General features: G+C 42.0%; 2 protein-coding genes across 6 annotated transcripts; both read right to left on the bottom strand.

Annotated features, from left to right (window-relative positions):
• Positions 1-4,823: 4,823 nt before the first annotated feature.
• On the bottom strand, positions 4,824-11,353 carry stat1a (signal transducer and activator of transcription 1a). 5 transcript variants are annotated; one of them, XM_079186010.1, is made up of 25 exons: positions 11,277-11,353; positions 10,395-10,525; positions 10,117-10,261; positions 9,937-10,032; positions 9,731-9,817; positions 9,542-9,620; positions 9,343-9,434; positions 9,102-9,253; positions 8,844-9,002; positions 8,657-8,749; positions 8,509-8,568; positions 8,406-8,426; positions 8,079-8,169; positions 7,890-7,931; positions 7,699-7,788; positions 7,516-7,614; positions 7,262-7,397; positions 7,095-7,150; positions 6,821-6,918; positions 6,588-6,727; positions 6,299-6,487; positions 6,122-6,200; positions 5,943-6,039; positions 5,736-5,777; positions 4,824-5,414 (listed from the first exon to the last, which is right to left on the bottom strand). In XM_079186010.1, exons 2-25 carry the CDS (start codon positions 10,520-10,522, stop codon positions 5,385-5,387), a joined length of 2,301 nt encoding a protein of 766 aa, XP_079042136.1. In that variant the 5' UTR covers positions 10,523-10,525; positions 11,277-11,353; the 3' UTR covers positions 4,824-5,384. The 5 variants fall into 5 exon arrangements, with proteins under 5 accessions (XP_079042136.1, XP_079042138.1, XP_079042139.1 ...); XM_079186012.1 differs by having other exon boundaries at positions 6,821-6,915; XM_079186013.1 differs by having other exon boundaries at positions 9,731-9,814.
• A 2,924-nt stretch (positions 11,354-14,277) lies between these two features.
• On the bottom strand, positions 14,278-16,052 carry LOC306715115 (growth/differentiation factor 8-like; the record flags this gene model as incomplete). Its single annotated transcript, XM_079185356.1, has 3 exons — positions 14,278-14,919; positions 15,050-15,420; positions 15,725-16,052. 3 exons carry the CDS (start codon positions 16,050-16,052, stop codon positions 14,539-14,541), a joined length of 1,080 nt encoding a protein of 359 aa, XP_079041482.1. The 3' UTR covers positions 14,278-14,538.
• Between the last annotated feature and the right edge of the window lie 490 nt (positions 16,053-16,542).

Below are 16,542 nucleotides of genomic sequence, written 5' to 3'. Positions count from 1 at the left end.
GTCTAATATTTGTTAATATATTTATATAACGGGTATGATGAAGAAATCATTGATTGATGGAAAACATAACACTACTTTGGTTATGTATTATTTATATTGTTCAAGTAATAACAGAATTTCATTTTTTAAGTGTTGCTCTACACTCTCCAGTCCAGTAGGTGGCGGTAATGCTCCTATAAGCTGGTTTACCAGCCTACAATAAACACCAGAGAAGAAGAAACGTTAAAGGAGATAAACTGGAGGAGAGGGACAACAGGAGCTTGTTGTGAGTTCTGAGGTCAGTCAGGCTGAACGGCCACAAACCGGAAATCAATGTGGATGAGCGCTAAGCTAACAGGCTAACAACTATACACTTCTTAATATTGTCACGTTGTTCTTGTTGAGCTGAATTCTAGTGATGTCACAGTTTACTGACTTATTTCAAGACTTTTGGATTTTAATAGTTTCCAGAGTGGTTTGGACTGTCAGTACTGGTGATGTCACCCATACGGTGCTGTTGCATTGTGGGTAATGATTCTGGATCATATGCAACAACAATAAATTAATTTTTAATTTAATCTTTCTCAGAGGTTTGTCCACATCTGGCACATCTTTGCATCTTAACTATAAATTGTACACACGTTTAATATTTGTGTATGATTTGTACTTTAACTGACTTCATTCTGTCTCTCAGATGACATCTAGAAAGAAGAGGAACGTGACTGAATGAACATCTTCTCTGTGCTGATACTCTATTTTCTGTCATGTACTTTACGCAGCTGTGTTTGTTATTTACGTAGCGACCTATTTTATTTACACGACTATTTTCATATATTTTTGTGATTTCTTGAAGTATGTATTTTTCCACGTATTTCTTCTTTAATGTATTTATTTCCACTTCAGTGGTTCTCCATCATCAGCTCCTCTCACTGAGCCACTTCACTGTTGGTCTGACTCACACAGGAGCTGAAGCCTCAAAGTGTGAAGTGAAAGGATGAAATCCCAGCTCCCTGTCTCACTAACACATGTTGCGAAAATATTCTCACACTATGAAGAAGAAGAATAAGATGAACCAGGAAGGGAAGAGTTCCTGTAATAGCTCACCATGATAAGATGGGAGCATCACTGATACATCTGAGCTGACAGGTTCAAATTCCACTTTATTTTCTCTCCTCAGTAATGTGAACAATAAATACAACAACGAACGCCTTCATTTACAGTTTCCAGAGTGATAGACAATGGGTTAGGAGACATGAGATTATGAGTTTGATCCTCACAGTTCACTCTCAGATTAAATAGCTCAGCGTGATAGAAGTCTGGTTATGACACTGGAGGTTATGGGTTCGACCCTCATATGTTGTAGTTAGAATTTTAGATCTGAGTCAAGGAGTCTAAAACTCTACAAAACAGATCTCACTCTCAGATCAAATAGCTCAGAGAGAGAAGACCGGTTGTGACACCTTCAGTGATGGGTTTTAACCTCTGTTGTGCCACTTTTTATAGCATACTATATTATTCCAGGTGAAGAGGTCAAAAGCTTAAAACAACAGTGCTGAGCCCAAGAGAAATAGCTCAGAGTGATAGCTGATGAGACTAAAGATGTGAGGTTGTGAGTTCAATTCTTATGGGATGCAATACATTTTTAAAGTCCAACCCAAAAATTCCTTATGACACACTATACTGTGACTTTTCTTATATTCTTTTTTCCAATATTACTTTTTTTATGACTTGTTTTTATGACATACTAAACTATGACTTTTCTGAGATGCAGTGAATTCTGAAACATTGCTTTGAAATAACAGAAAACAAATCCTTTATGAAACACAACTTCATTCACAAGGAGGAATAGCTCACACTGATAGGTGACTCCTTCTGAATCAGGAGGTTGTCAGTTCAAACCTTATGGGACACAGTGATATTTTACAGTCAAACACCCCAAATGAAGAAGTCAAATAAACCAAGAGAAGAGTAATAGATGTACTTGCGTTGGTGGCGCGGTAGGTTTGTCCTCGACACGAATGGATCCCGTGTCGGGTTCAAGACCTACTCGGTACCAGAGTATGTACAAACAAAAGTAACACAACAAAATAGCTGCGTAAATAGCTCCGATAACTACCGCGTAAACAAAAAAAGTCGCAACATAAGTTAAAAAAAATAGCGTTGACATAAACGTACGTCACAATGTAATAAAATAGATAACGCAAGACTACATAAAAGCAGTAACACACTACGTACGTCACAAAATAATAGAATAGGTAACACACGAAAAACATAAGCAGAACTATAATACTAGGACCAGATATTAGTTGAAGGTATACAGAAGCAGAACAATACAGTAAAATATTACATACTGAAAAATAAAATTAATTTAAAAAAAAAAATCCCCCCACCCCCCCAAAAAAATAAAAAATATTTTTTTATATGAAATAATAATTCATAATAATTTTTGGGGGGAGAAATACCGGGACCTATACTGGCATACTGTACTTTTTATCATGTCAAAAAGGTACAATAACAGTAAGCCTCTTTATGGCATACCGTACTTTTTTATGACGTTATAAACCCATACCGTACTTTTTATGACGTTATAAACCCATACCGTACTTTTTGACGTTATAAAACCATACCGTACTTTTTTATGACGTTATAAACCCATACCGTACTTTTTATGACGTTATAAACCCATACCGTACTTTTTGACGTTATAAAACCATACCGTACTTTTTTATGACGTTATAAACCCATACCGTTTTTATGACGTTATAAACCCATACCGTACTTTTTATGACGTTATAAACCCATACCGTACTTTTTATGACGTTATAAACCCATACCGTACTTTTTATGACGTTATAAAACCATACCGTACTTTTTTATGACGTTATAAAACCATACCGTACTTTTTTATGACGTTATAAAACCATACCGTACTTTTTTATGACGTTATAAAACCATACCGTACTTTTTTATGACGTTATAAAACCATACCGTACTTTTTTATGACGTTATAAACCCATACCGTACTTTTTTTTAACATAAAACTGTACATACAGTACGCCATAAAAGGTCCCGTTACAGTATTCCATACTGTACCAAAAGTGAGAATAAAATTATTATTAATTATTAAAATAAATATAATAAAAACGATTTCCTCACTTTTGTTTCACAATAAATAAAAACAATGTATATTATATACACGATAAATTGTTATGGCATACTGTACTATGACTAACAAATAAAATGAAACAACTAATTAAATTACTTTTTCTTTACTAAAACATTATTATGGCTAAAGTTTGTACATTCTTTTTAAATGAATCAAACAGGAAGAGATTTATCTTTGTGTAAATAATGTTTTGCAGGTAGAATCAAACAGTTTTAAATATATTGAGCCAGACTATGACTGAGGGCCCTGAGAGAAACTACAACTACTCAAACAAATACTACTACTACTACTACTACTACTACTACTACTACTACTACTACTACTACTACTACTACTACTACTACTACTACTTTCCAACACTACTAAGAGCATAATCACCAGATCAGGCCAGTCTGAAGAAGATGTGGATGAAGTGAAGAAACTCGCTGGTCCTCAGTTCTGGTCCAGAAACTCTTTACTCATCTGAGGAGAAAAGAAGAGACGGATGAAACTTTATGGATTATGTTGGTTCAGGTCATAGAATAGCATGTCGAAAAAAGTCAAAATGATCTTACGTCAGAGCTTCAGAAGATGTTCCTTCAGTCGGTCTAACTCGTCTTCAGATGTCATCCATTGAGGCTGAATATCTACAAGTGTGTGGCAGATAAAAGTCAGTTAAAGTACAAATCATACACAATAATACAATTAATAGTTATGATGCAGGATTTGGACAAACCTGAAGACTCTTCCATCGTTCCCAGGGACCATGTGACCGGTTCACATGCAGCCGTGTGTTTAAATAAAGTCAGTGGAATCATGAGTTTCATTACTTTAGAAATGAGTTGAACCATGTTGAACACATTCAAACCAACCTGTGTGTATGAAATAAAGAGTTTGCACTGAAACTATCTTATAATTTCATTTCCATTTATTGTGTCTTTAATTGTTCATATGAACCCTCCTGAGTGAAGTTTTCCCATCATTGTTTTCATAAACCCATTGTTTGACTGTGTTTTCTATTGTTTTCTGATGTGGGGAAAATAAGGGTTTGTTAGTAAAGAGGACTGGATCACTGAGATTGCAGCCACAAGGGTTAGGTGTCGTACAGCATATACGTAGCAGAGATATAGTGTAGTATGTCCTAAAAAAAGATATAAAAAGTCAGTGTAAAATGTTGAAAAATTGTCATAAATAAATCATATCTTAGGTCATAAAATGCAAAAATGGTCTTGAAATATGTAATACAGATAAAGTCCTTATGATCATAATAAAACTCCAATAGTACAATAAATGAGCTGCATAATGAGCAGTTTTACTTCTGACACTTTACATAATATACATTTCAATATTAGTATTTCAAGATGCCGCCACATGTATGTAACTTAACCTAAGAAGCAGATTACGTAATACATGAAACCATCTTTTGTTCCAATGTGTTGATACCAGGTCCCTTCCTGTCAGCTGTCCACCACGGTTTAAATTTACAAAACCACATCTTGTTCTCGTGCTGCCGTCTGGAACGAGAAGCCGAACCTCCAGACTTCAGAACGGCTTCTGTCCTCATCCTCCGTGTGGAACAGAGGTTGTTTCTGTGTTTGTGTGCTTCTCTTATGTACCAAAATGGGACGACAATCTGAATTTAGTGTTGCAACCTTAATAATAATTTAAATGAAACACAAAATGACTCCTTGCACTTCGTTCAGGCGGTTTTAATTCTGAAATATCAGCCTCAGCTACACACACATTCAAAGATTTCCAATTATGCCGACGAACAGCCGTCATAAAGTTTAGTTGCGTTAGCTTCCATGAATTGTGAAACCCAAAGCCAATGGTACAGTTAAATAAAAGAGCTCAGGTTGAGTGCTACACATTAACACACACAGTTTGTGTGAAGACGTTTAAATTTCACGTGCTGTAGACAGAATCTCTCTCTGAGCTGCAACCGAGTCACAGTCGGGATTATGAAGGAGTTTAAGATTCACATTTAATAAAAAGATATATATGTACACAAATAAAGTGACAGATCATGTCTAAGATTCAGACTGGACACTGATTTTAACGTTACCTGTAAGTTATTAACAGAAAGTAACTGGATTACTTTGGTGATGTAACTTGAAGTATATTGTTGATGAACAGGTCTCATCGGATCGTCTGATGGCTTTAGTCTCTGCTGGTTCCTGTACTGACCGGAACACAACACCACTAAGATCTTATCACATGAAAGAAAGAAGAACGTAACGTTTGAAGTGAAGACGCGCCCTCAGTTTGGATCCGAAAACTCTGCACTCATCTGGAAACAAGAGAAGGACGACGGCTTATTAGAGGGTTCGACACATTTGTGTACATTTATATTGTCTTAAAGAGGCAAAGAGACACAAAGCTAAGCAACGTGTGCCGACAAGTCAACGCTACATTTATAAATGAAGCTGTTATCTATTATCTCTTCAAAGCCACCAGAACTCAGGAGCTGCTGCTGTGCTGCGTCTGGTGGCTTTGAAGAGAGAAAGGTAACGAGATGTAAATACAGCTACGCTTAAACGGATATAACAAAAATACATGCACAGTACTTCATCAAACCATCACTTTAAGCGTAGATTAAAGCTGCATCTACCTGAACGTCAAACTCTCCAAATCCAGAAATCAGATTGTTTGTCTGAAAGCAGAGCGAGGAGACAGACAGACAGACAGACAGACAGAAACCCAGTTTAGATTTAAGAACACCACCATTGTTTTTTCTTGTCGCCCGCCATATAATCCTACATTAACGGCTGAGTCGGCGGTGCAAAGCGGCAGCTTGCGATCAGGAAGCAGAACTCACCACGGCGTCGATGTCTCTGGGACTTACGTACTGAGACAGAACCTTGTAGTCGTCGGGAGACATCGGCATCATGTTGTCGTGCAGTCTGGACGGATGTCTGGACACATGAACATCGCTATTGACTCAATCTGTTGCTAATAAAAAATATAACGACGTTAATTACCATAAACACCGCTTACACTTCTGAGATGGATATGAGCTCCGTCTTCATGTAGCCGCTCTTCTCCGGACCGTTCTCCACATCCATGGGCTCCGGAGCTGGAAGGACGAACGCAGATTAACGCAAAAGTCTTGTGATCAAAACGTACTTTCAGTGTATTTTATCTCTTTAAATGCACTCCGTCTCTGTGACTTACTCTCCGAGGGTTTGGGGTAGTACTTCCCAAAGGCCTTGTCTTTTGGGACGTTGGGGTAGAGGAAGCGGAGCGGGTTCTCCGGGATGTTCTCGGCCGCCATCACCTTGTAGGTGCGGATGATGTCGGGCAGAGAGACGGCGGACAGCTCCTTCTTCGTGTACGGCTCCACGGAGTGGAAGAGCGGCTTGTCTGGGTTCATAAAGACAAAACGTGTGATCGGTGAGGAGGATTGCTTGCTTTGCTTTGTAGCTATGATGAAATGATTCAAATCGGGAGGGTCTCTGCTCACCGTGGACGTCGTGCTCGATCCAGGTGAAGGTGATCGCTCCCTCTCTGCTGCTCTCGCTGAAGCGGAGCAGGAAGTTGCCGGGACACTTGTCACTGAGCAGAGCCTTCTCCCTCTCCTTACTGAGGAAGCCCATGATGGAGCTGCACACAGAAGGTCCTGACGTAAAGATCTGAGGTACGCAAGTTTTATTTGAATATGTTGTGCAGCGTGGTGTGAGCACACGTTCTGCTCACCCGTCGTTCCAGAGGGACAGCAGGTGTCTTTTGATCAGGTCCAGGATTCCTTCGATCCACAACCAGAAGGGAAACGCTTTCTCGTTGGCACTCTGCTGCTGGACAAAACAAAAGGAGTTCAGAACAACGAAGTACAAAAGCTGACAGAAGAATAAAGGAACCTTTATCTTACCGACCACGAGTCAGAGACCCAAAGATATTCAGTTTACTACGATTTACAGCAGACTTTAAAAACAAAGTCTTATTGTTCAATATTTTCCAGCGTTGATCTCACCTTGCAGAACTTGACCCAGGGGATGTGTCCCTCTGGGTTCCTCTTGGCTTTAGCTCCTGCAGAGGAACACGGAGGTTTTCACGTTTACACTTTTATCACATCCTGTCCGTGTGTCTCTGTGTCACAGACCTGCAGGAATCAAGAGACGGCGTGTCGGTGGTTCCTACCGAGCAGCTTGTCCGCCAGCATGTTGAGCTGCTCCTGGTTCAGGCCTCGCTTGGTGACGGCGGAGAACTGCCAGCTGAGGATCTCGGACAGCTGGGACCACTTCGCCGTCGGAGGGGTGAGGAAGAACTTCAGATTCTGAGGAAGAGGAAGAGGGAACTCCATTAACAACCATCTGTCAAACACACCTGACCGACACTGGATTTCTGTTACTGTACTGTTCTATGTGTGTGTGTGTGTGTGTGTGTGCGCTCACCTTGGGCTCGGTGGTCAGCATGTTGTACCAGAGGATGGAGGCCCAGCCGCTGGGCAGCTGACAGACGTTAGAGATGACCACGACGGGCAGAGATATGGCCTGAAAACAACAAACAAGGAAACAATCAAGAACAGAACTCACAGAAACAGATCCAGAGCAACTAGATCTGCCATCTGGTCTCACCTCCAGCTTGATGTTGAGTCCCGACTGGTTGAGCTGCAGCTCGGACTCAAAGCTGAGCGAGTGAAGCTCCTCTGTGACGATCAGAGGACCCTGAACACAACACACACACACACACACACACACGTTTGTTGTATTTTTGTTTGTTGTATTATTTCTCTTGACAACATCGTCAGGATCACTGAAGCTCTTACCTCGTTCGTTCTGTTGCCGGCAACTTTCTGCTCTTTGAGTTGCTGCGTGAAGAACAAGAAGAAGTCAGAGAAACAGTTTGTGTCATTAAAGCACATTTTCCTCCAGAAGCGTCCAGCTGTTCCCGTTTGTTTACAGATTTTACACTCAAGTCTTTGTTGTATAAACATAAAAGATATGAAAAGTTTCACCAGATGTCTGAACTCTGCTGCCAGGCTGCCGTTTGACTCCTCCATGTTCATCACTTTGGTGTTTGTTCCCAAAATATTGAACTTCCGAAACCTGACAATAGAAACAACGTCAATATGTTAATTCATTAGGAGCCGTTAACGTCAAAGTGGATCTAAGTTCAAAAAGAAGGAGGAGGAAGAGGAGGAAGAGGAGGAAGAGGGGTAACGTATTCAAATACTCTCAAGAGCATAATTATCCTAACTTACCGTAACTTGTTAAGATTATTAATAATATTAATAACAATGGTGGAACAGAATATAAATATATAGAATGTGTTGGAGACGTACCCTTTCTTCTCCGTCACGTCTCTGAGGAACAGAAGAAGACTCATTAATCAACACGTTCAAACAAACACACACGAGCGTCTGTGAGCTTGTGAACGCAGCTTACTTATCAAACATGGCCTTGACTTTGAGCTGGTAGTTAAACTCCTGCAGCTTCACCAGGAACCTGAAACAAGAAATAAAATCATTCAACAGATCAAATAAAACTAGTTTTATGTTTGTCGTGTTTGTCGACATGAAGCTCAGTTTCTCACCGGAGCTTCACGGTGAACTGGACGCCTGTTTTCAGCACCAGGGGTCTCTGTGGGTGGGTGGGCATGCAGGGCTGTCTCTCCACAACCAGAGAGCTACACACACACACACACACACCGTGATTATAGATCTCTTTTAAGTTTGAGCCATAATTGATAATCAGTAGCGCGTGTGGAGGAGGTTCCTTACTTGGAGAGGAGGTTCTTGAGGAGGTCCAGGGCCCGGGCCTCCAGGTAAGCCTTCTTCTGTGTGATGGGGTCGTTGTCGTATGTGAACTTCTGCTCCAACTCCTGCAGCTTCTTCAGGTGCTGACGGACCTGCTGGAGACTCTCCGCTACCGATGTGAACCTGCAGGAGGAGGAGGAGAAGGAAGAGGAGGAATGAAAGAGTCTGTTGTTGTTTGTTTTTGTGTGTCTGAGGCTGAGGGGGGGGGACAGGAGGTCTCACCAGTTCTGCAGCTGGTCCACACATGCGTTGGGCGGACCTCCGATACAGGCGATCTGCTGCCGCTGCCTCCACTCCGGCAGCTCCTCGGAGATCAGGTCCGACAGCAGCGCCTGGGTGACGTTCAGCAGGTTGGTCAGCTGGGTCACCACGTCCTGAGGAGTGGCAGAGAGACGCAACACTTTAAAATCACTCTCCGAGCGTCTCCACTGAGTCCCCGGCTCACTTGTCGAGGTGTGCTCACCTGTCGTTTGGCTTTCAGGTCGAGGCACATCCTCCCGACCGTCATCTTCTCTTTCTCCAGCTCCTTTGCCGTCATGCCGTTCATTTCATTCTCTACGGAAACGAAATGAATAAAACCTTCAAGCGAACTCTACGTTCGGGAGACTTTCACCTCGTTACCGTTCTGTTATCTACGATCGTACGCTTCTACATGATCTCACCTCTGTTCTTCAGCGTGTTCACTTTAAAGTCGTACTCGTCCTGCACATCTTCCAGGTTCTTAATGTTCTGATCCGCCATCTGAATCAGAAGAACATTTGAGAAGAAGTCAGATCCCATTTATGACATTTGAACCTCTTTAAATCTCTGCCCACGGTGTCATGTGACACACTGTGTCCGTGACGTTCTACCTGAACTCGGTCTTTCATCTCCTTCACTTTGTTGTCCAGCTTCTGTTTCTCCACCACCATGGCCGACACCGTCCCCTCGCCCTCCTGCTGCAGACGTGAGGGGGAAACTTTATTGTACTTTGTGGTAAAATGAACACAGTGAGAGGAGTTCCATAGAGGAAATGCTAAATAAATTACAGAAAAACATTAGAAGCTGTGGCTTTTACCTCGGTGGTCTTCGCATTTTCCAGGATCTTCTTCTCCTCCTTCAGGTTTCTGGAGATGATCATGGCCATGTGGACCGGATCTTCCTGGAACCGATCCTGCAGAGGCACAAGAGAGTTTAACTCACAGCTAAGGGACTTCACAAAAGTTCACGGACCTCTGGCCCCGGCTGGGTGTCGGACCTGCAGGTTCCTCTTGATCTTGCGGATGTTGTGCTGCAGCAGGAAGTTGTTATCCAGGGCGAAGCGGCTGTGCTGGTCGTCCAGCTGAGCCAGCAGGTCGTGGAACCGAACGGTAGCCAGAGAGTCCTGAATCGCCACCGTGTCCCTGAGGAGGCACAGAACACGGCACTACTACTACCGAACCCGTCGGTTATACAACTCATTCTTTGACATAAAACACAGGAACAGGAGCAAACTGGAGAAGCTGAGACAAGAACATAAAGTGTCGGTGTTCTCACCAGTCGATGCTCTCGATCCACTTGCTCAGGTACTGCCGGATGTCCATGGGGAACGAGTCGTCGTACAGCTGGTCCACCTGCTCCAGGTACTTACAGTCCAGCATCTGGAGCTGGCACCACTGCGCCATCTTCTGGTGAGGGAGAGCAACTTCATGAGGATTCAGGGCTCCAACTACTCCAACAAGAGTATCAGCTGATTGTGTGGATACACTCTTTTGACGCCAATGTGTCCGTTAAAGGGCACTTCAGCAGAGTTGAAGGTTTGAATCCAGCTCCTCTCCAGCTGTGTACTTACAGAGCAAGAAACTCGGAAATCAGAAATGCTGACTCCACAATCATTATGGGATGTGTCATTTCGCCTTTTAGTTTGAAGATGCATTCACTGTCTATAGGAAAGCCCATCATCTAAGACGTCTTAGTGCATTTTTGATATTATTTTCATTATAAGCTGGCAAAGAGCAGCAGACGTCCATAGGTTTCGTTTTCCGCCCTATCGCTCTACCTCCGTCAGTCGTCAAACATCCCACAGCAGAGACCGCCTCTGAACACACCTAGCCATGCTGGTTTGTCCTAAAAACCAGATTCGGTCCACAAATGTGACTTTTACACGTTTGCTTCTACGTTTGCCATGAATATTACGCGTCACAGCACGAAACACATGACGTGATCCAAATGGTTGCTTTTCACCGGTGAATCCGGCCAACGTGTGATTCACCTGGTGTCACATATTAAATAGAATTAATTAAAAACACGAGTGGTGTGCGGTGACAGTAGTTAGTGAACCACTTTGCACAAGTTTAATTTTGACGTAAAATAAACTGCGGAAGTGGACGCTTGCGACGTTTAGGCGGTAACGTTGAGGAAGTAGTTGTTTAAACTTACCTTTTATTCAGCGGAAACGTGTGCAATGTGTCCAAAATGTGCCCGAGCAGCGACACAGCCTATTTCTGCTACTGTAGTGTACGGAAACAGCGTCAGCCAATCACAGCGTAAGCTTTGCGGTGTGTGTCCGCCCCTTTGCTGATGGCAACCAATCAGAACGATGTAAACCGGCTGTTCCGTCAGTTAGCAAGCTTACCCAGAATAACAATTATACATCGTATTATTTTCACGTAGATTAATTGGTACAAGCACAAGATCAAGAATACACTTGTGTTTATTTATTTTTCATATAATCTAAGGATTTCTAACTGCATACAAAGTATTATTTATATGTCTAAAAGCAAAATATCGCAGTTTCCGGGAGGAGGACAGCCAATACTCGGACGAGCTTAGAGTGATCACGTGTTTTCAGAGAAAGGGAAAGTAACACTGAAACTGAAACTTAAGCAATGATGAGAATAATGAATTAATACCATGTCCAAATAAAATAAAATAATTATTCCCTACATATATGATTGTAAAATATGACTTTATTCATCGAAATCAAGAAATATTGGACAGTAAAAACAACACTTTTTCTACAGGTGTGTGTCAGATTTAGCCACAATAAAAATACTGCTTATACTACAACTATATTAATAATAATACATTGCACCAAGACACCTCTAGATACATCTGGAGTTTGCAGGCTAGAAAACAATTAACACTGAGTTCTGCTTCCAACGCTTTTATTCTTATGACTCATACATTTGTGTTTTTGTGAAAAACATGGAATTGTGTAACCTGTCGGGTTCTGAGCTTCTATGAAAATAAGACACTCTAGTTCTAGAGCTGTTCTCCTTAATACACGTGGTAGAGAAAAATATGAATCTTGTGTTCAGTAGCACGATAAAAGTTATCCAAGCCTGTTAGTCTGCTCACCAAAACGTGATACAATGTGTGATAATACTGCTATTCATGCATATATATATATGTGTAGTAATACTTCAACTGACAAGTCGTATGCAGCTGTGGGCGTCGACACAGTATTTGTAGTTCATTAATGATTAATTATATACATATACAGAATGCATAAACCAACGGGAGAACATGTTAGATGCATGGATCTAACACACAGGTGGCATAAAGGTGAAGTTCTTACTAACTCAATTTGGAAACAATACATATTGACGCCACCTAGTGGCAGGAATAAATAACATTCACAGATATATATAGATATATAGCTAATACACTACAACTGTTGACCATTTTCCAATACATTCAGTCCATATTAGCAATATTTTTGACAGAAATTCAACTTGCAGAAACTTGAAACATCTTTGAAGTCTATTTGCGATCACAGTGAACAATGTGACACCTCCTTTAAAGTCTTTATTAGTGATAATGTGACGTTAAATTCACACGTTAATGCAGGTAAATGTGTGAAATCCTCATAAACTGCTGGTGCTTTCAAAGACACAAAGATTCATTCAAACATTTTACGTTTTCATACTGTCCTTGAATGCACCGTTTCATCTCTTCTTCACACTCAGAACCTCAACATGGCCTTTCATCTTTCTTACTTACGTGTATTTGTGTATGTTTGTGCACATATGCTTATTGTAAGTGAACATTTTCTCAACTCATCCTTGATTAGCAAGAGATAAATAGCAAAATAAACGTTCTACTTCAGTCTAAGCAGTCAGAAATGTAACATACAACACATATGCATCAAATATCCACCTTTACATGTCACTTAGTAATTTCATTAAGGTTTAACATGTCATTAAGTGGTATAATTCTGCTTTATTTCAATTCAAAACTGTCACTTTTGTAGAGCTAATCATGACGAAACAACCCTCTTTTTGCAGGAAAACAAACCAATGTGCACGCAATAACTTCACTGGACATTTTGTTCAGTGCAGAATCACAAACGTGAAACTGTGTCACTCATGGACGTTCTGTTCCAAACCCCCGTGAAGCACAACAACACTTGGAACATCTGCTCTTGGCTTCAAATCGAGATCAAACCTCCCTCTGAGATCACAGTTCCTGTGCTCACGTTGTAATTGGCTGACGGATCCAAAGCTTCGCTGGCTGTTTTATAATATACACTATTCTACCAGTCAGGGGGGATCTTAAGATCTGACACAACCTCCACATTAAAGCTTTCTTCAGGTTTCTGCTCCATGGAAGGAAAGTCAGGGTTCTAGTTTGAGATTGGAGCCACGCTAACTATTGCTAAATATACGTTTTACCTATAAACCAGTATTTCTGACAACCACCACAGCTGAATGATAAAGAAAGTGTTGAAGTGCCATCTTCAGCTGCCGTCCTTCTAATGTCCACTAGATGCTGCAACACTCTGACTATTACCAAGGAAAATGATTGTGTCCATTCGAGGATATGTACAACAACACCTAAAATCTTACTGTAGTTGACCTCCAGTGGTTCAGTGATGTAGAAGTGTACTCCAGGGTGTGTTAGTGCTGTGACATCACTATTAGTCATTGTTACAGGTGCAGCAAAGCACACTTCTGACCAGGATTCTGTTTCGGAGGTTTCAGCAAAATACTTCTATTCAGTTTGGTGTCAATTTACTCTTTAACCTGCAAATATGTAGCGCATACACAGAGAAATGGCAATATGGCAGAGAAAAAGAAGACAGAAGAAGAAGGAAAATATTAAAAATCAGGTTTCAAAATCTCCCGACGATGCAACCTTTAGGCCTCAAGGATAGGATGCAATGAACTGTGTTTGATTACAAGAAAACCTCACAGGGGTATTGATAAGATGTGCCTTGATTGACAGGCCTCTTAGCCAGTCACTCTTGTGGGTCTCAGTCACTTGTGGGGGTCATCAACTCACTAAACATTCTTGAGAACAGATCATAAAAAAAAGGGAGTTTGCAAACAAGCTTTGGGACAGCCCAGAGTCAGTCGGTTCATGTTTTTCAAAATAAAGGCGCACGTGGAAGACACCCTGCAGGGTTTGCTCTGGCCAAGGTTCAAATCAGGCGACGTTTTCATAAGACAGGAGGATCTTATCGCTGTGATCGCTGTTGTGCTTTTATGTCTTTTAGTTGGTCATCTCTTGTTTCTGAATGTTTGGTCTGATCTGATCACATTTTAGTTGTTGGATGAAAGCACAAAGTATAAAACTAAAAACAACTTGTCCTTGAGAATACTTCGGACTTCTCTTTCATAGATGGGATGTTACTGTAACTAAGTTTAGCTTTTTAATAAAATACATCTATACATATCGAATAGATGCCCGAGTTTCCTCAGGAGCAGCCGCAGTGGTCAACCACCATGGACGGGATCTTTCCGTAGATGATCTGCTCCTTGCGGTTGAAGTAGAGCATGTTAATCGGCGACATCTTGGTAGGCGTGCAGCAGGGCCCCGCTGTGCCCCGCGGGTTGGCCTTGTTCACCAGGTGTGCATGAGGGTACTGCTGCAGGTGCATGAACTCACACTCCCCCGAGCAGTAGTTGGCCCGGTAGCGCTTGGGAGCGATGATCCAGTCCCAGCCGAACTCCTCGAAGTCGACAGTGAGCGGGTAGCGGCAGCAGCGGGTCTCTGCGGACTCCTCGTCGCAGTTGAGGCCCGAGTCACGGCGGGATCTCTTGGGGCTGTCGAGGATCTTCACTTCGATGAACGGTTGCTGGAAAGAAATAGAAAATGTACCGGCAAAGCAACAGACAAACCGCCACAAACTGGATCTTCATTGAACCTCCAGAGTCCATGTGCTTTTGAAGTTGTAGTTAAATGTTGTTGATTTGTTGTGCACTCACCAGTCCTTCCTCTCCAGGCTCGGCTGAGGTGACAGCCAGATCTTCGCCGTTGGAGTCGTAGGCGTTGATCTTGATCCCGTAGTTGGTCTCCGGTTGACGCAGCCAAGCCTGCAGCAGAGACTTGATGTCAATGCTCTGCCAGGAGCCGGCACCGGCGTCGGTGTCGATCTTCAAGGACCGGACTCGGACTCGGGTGCTGTTCCCTTCCTTCCCGGGTTTGAGGCGGGAGATCTGCAGGAAGACGGTGGTGACCATGTCGGCCGGTCGCAGGTGAACCCACAGCTGAGCGTGCAGGATGTTTTTGGGCTGGATCTTTGGACTGAGGCTGAAGAGACAACAGGAGGACAACTCGTCCTGGGCGATCGGATTAGCTGGAAGAAATCATCAAAATTATTATTATTAAAATTATTATTATAAACCATTTTATTTAATTTGCAGATTTTTCCAAACAATACTTTATGGATTCTAAGTACCAACATCTCTTCAAAATCAAAATGCTGTCAGTATTTTTGGATTAAAGCACAACATTAGAATTTGAAAAGTGATTTTATTTTGTCCTTTTTTCTGCGCGTCTACTTGGAAACAAACTTTACGCACAGGATTTACGCACGACATTAAACATAGGTGCTGAGCAAAGAAGAAGAAAATAAAAGGTTTTTGGTTTGGTTTAGTTACGCTTGGTGGCCATGGTGATGATGGTCTCTGTCGTTGCGTGGTCCTCGTCCTCCACCCGCGGATCGTACTGATCCAGGAGCTGCGTTAGAGGAGGCGCTTTGGGGAGCAGCTGGCGGATCATGTCCCGGCTGATATTGGGAGCCTGCTCGAGCCGCAGGATACTGAGGATCTGGGACTTGATTCTGTGGAGCCTCATCTGCTTGCTGTGCTCCCGGAAGTCGCAGGCCGAGCATTGCTCTCCGCTCTCCGCCAGCTGCTTGGAAGTCTGGTTCATCTCCAAGGAAAAGCTCGCAGAGAAGAAGACGGCCAGGCCGAGAGAGAGGAGCATCCTGGAGAAGAAGAGGTCAGTGCAGTGACGCTGTCTGATATGAGTCTGTCCTCGGACCTCAGGTCTTTATGATTGGCTGCCAGAAGGGAGATTTAAAGAGGTAGCAAGATTTCATAATATATATTGTAATCATTAAATGAAGCCAGAGTAAAGACGTCTATTTGAATGACTAACTGGGTCTTGATTCTACCATTGATTTAATTTGTAAAGATCTTTATACGTGTTATTTGTTTTATTTAATGATGCCAGCTTTCAGCGGTAGACTATCTCTCTATGTTCTGAAGCAACTTCTTGGCATTTCCAATGCTCGTTTTATTCTTTTTGTGTTGTTGTTTTCTTTAAAGAAATAATCTGTTGAAGGCAAATCAGTCAGTCAGTATTTAGCTCAACGACACTCAGTCTATGGTATAATACTGACATTCTGTGTTTGTGGTTCTATTTGTGTTGTTGTCCAACAAGAGAGAAATATGGAGAAGAGCGTTTGTTAACA

This window comes from Pholis gunnellus (genome assembly GCF_910591455.1).
Source record: "Pholis gunnellus genome assembly, chromosome: 24".
NCBI lineage: Eukaryota > Metazoa > Chordata > Actinopteri > Perciformes > Pholidae > Pholis > Pholis gunnellus.
The sequence above is the reverse complement of the archived record's forward strand: the minus strand, read 5'-3'. Positions and strand labels throughout refer to the sequence as shown.

Bases quoted from the DNA above. Each gene is read 5' to 3' on its own strand.
- stat1a (XM_079186010.1), bottom strand. From the start codon at position 10,522: ATGGCGCAGTGGTGCCAGCTCCAGATGCTGGACTGTAAGTACCTGGAG. The intron at 7,615-7,698 runs GTGAGACCAGAT...TGTTGTTTTCAG, and splicing joins GACTCAACATCAAGCTGGAG to GCCATATCTCTGCCCGTCGT. The intron at 6,728-6,820 runs GTGAGCAGAACG...TTCTGTGTGCAG, and splicing joins CTGTCCCTCTGGAACGACGG to CTCCATCATGGGCTTCCTCA.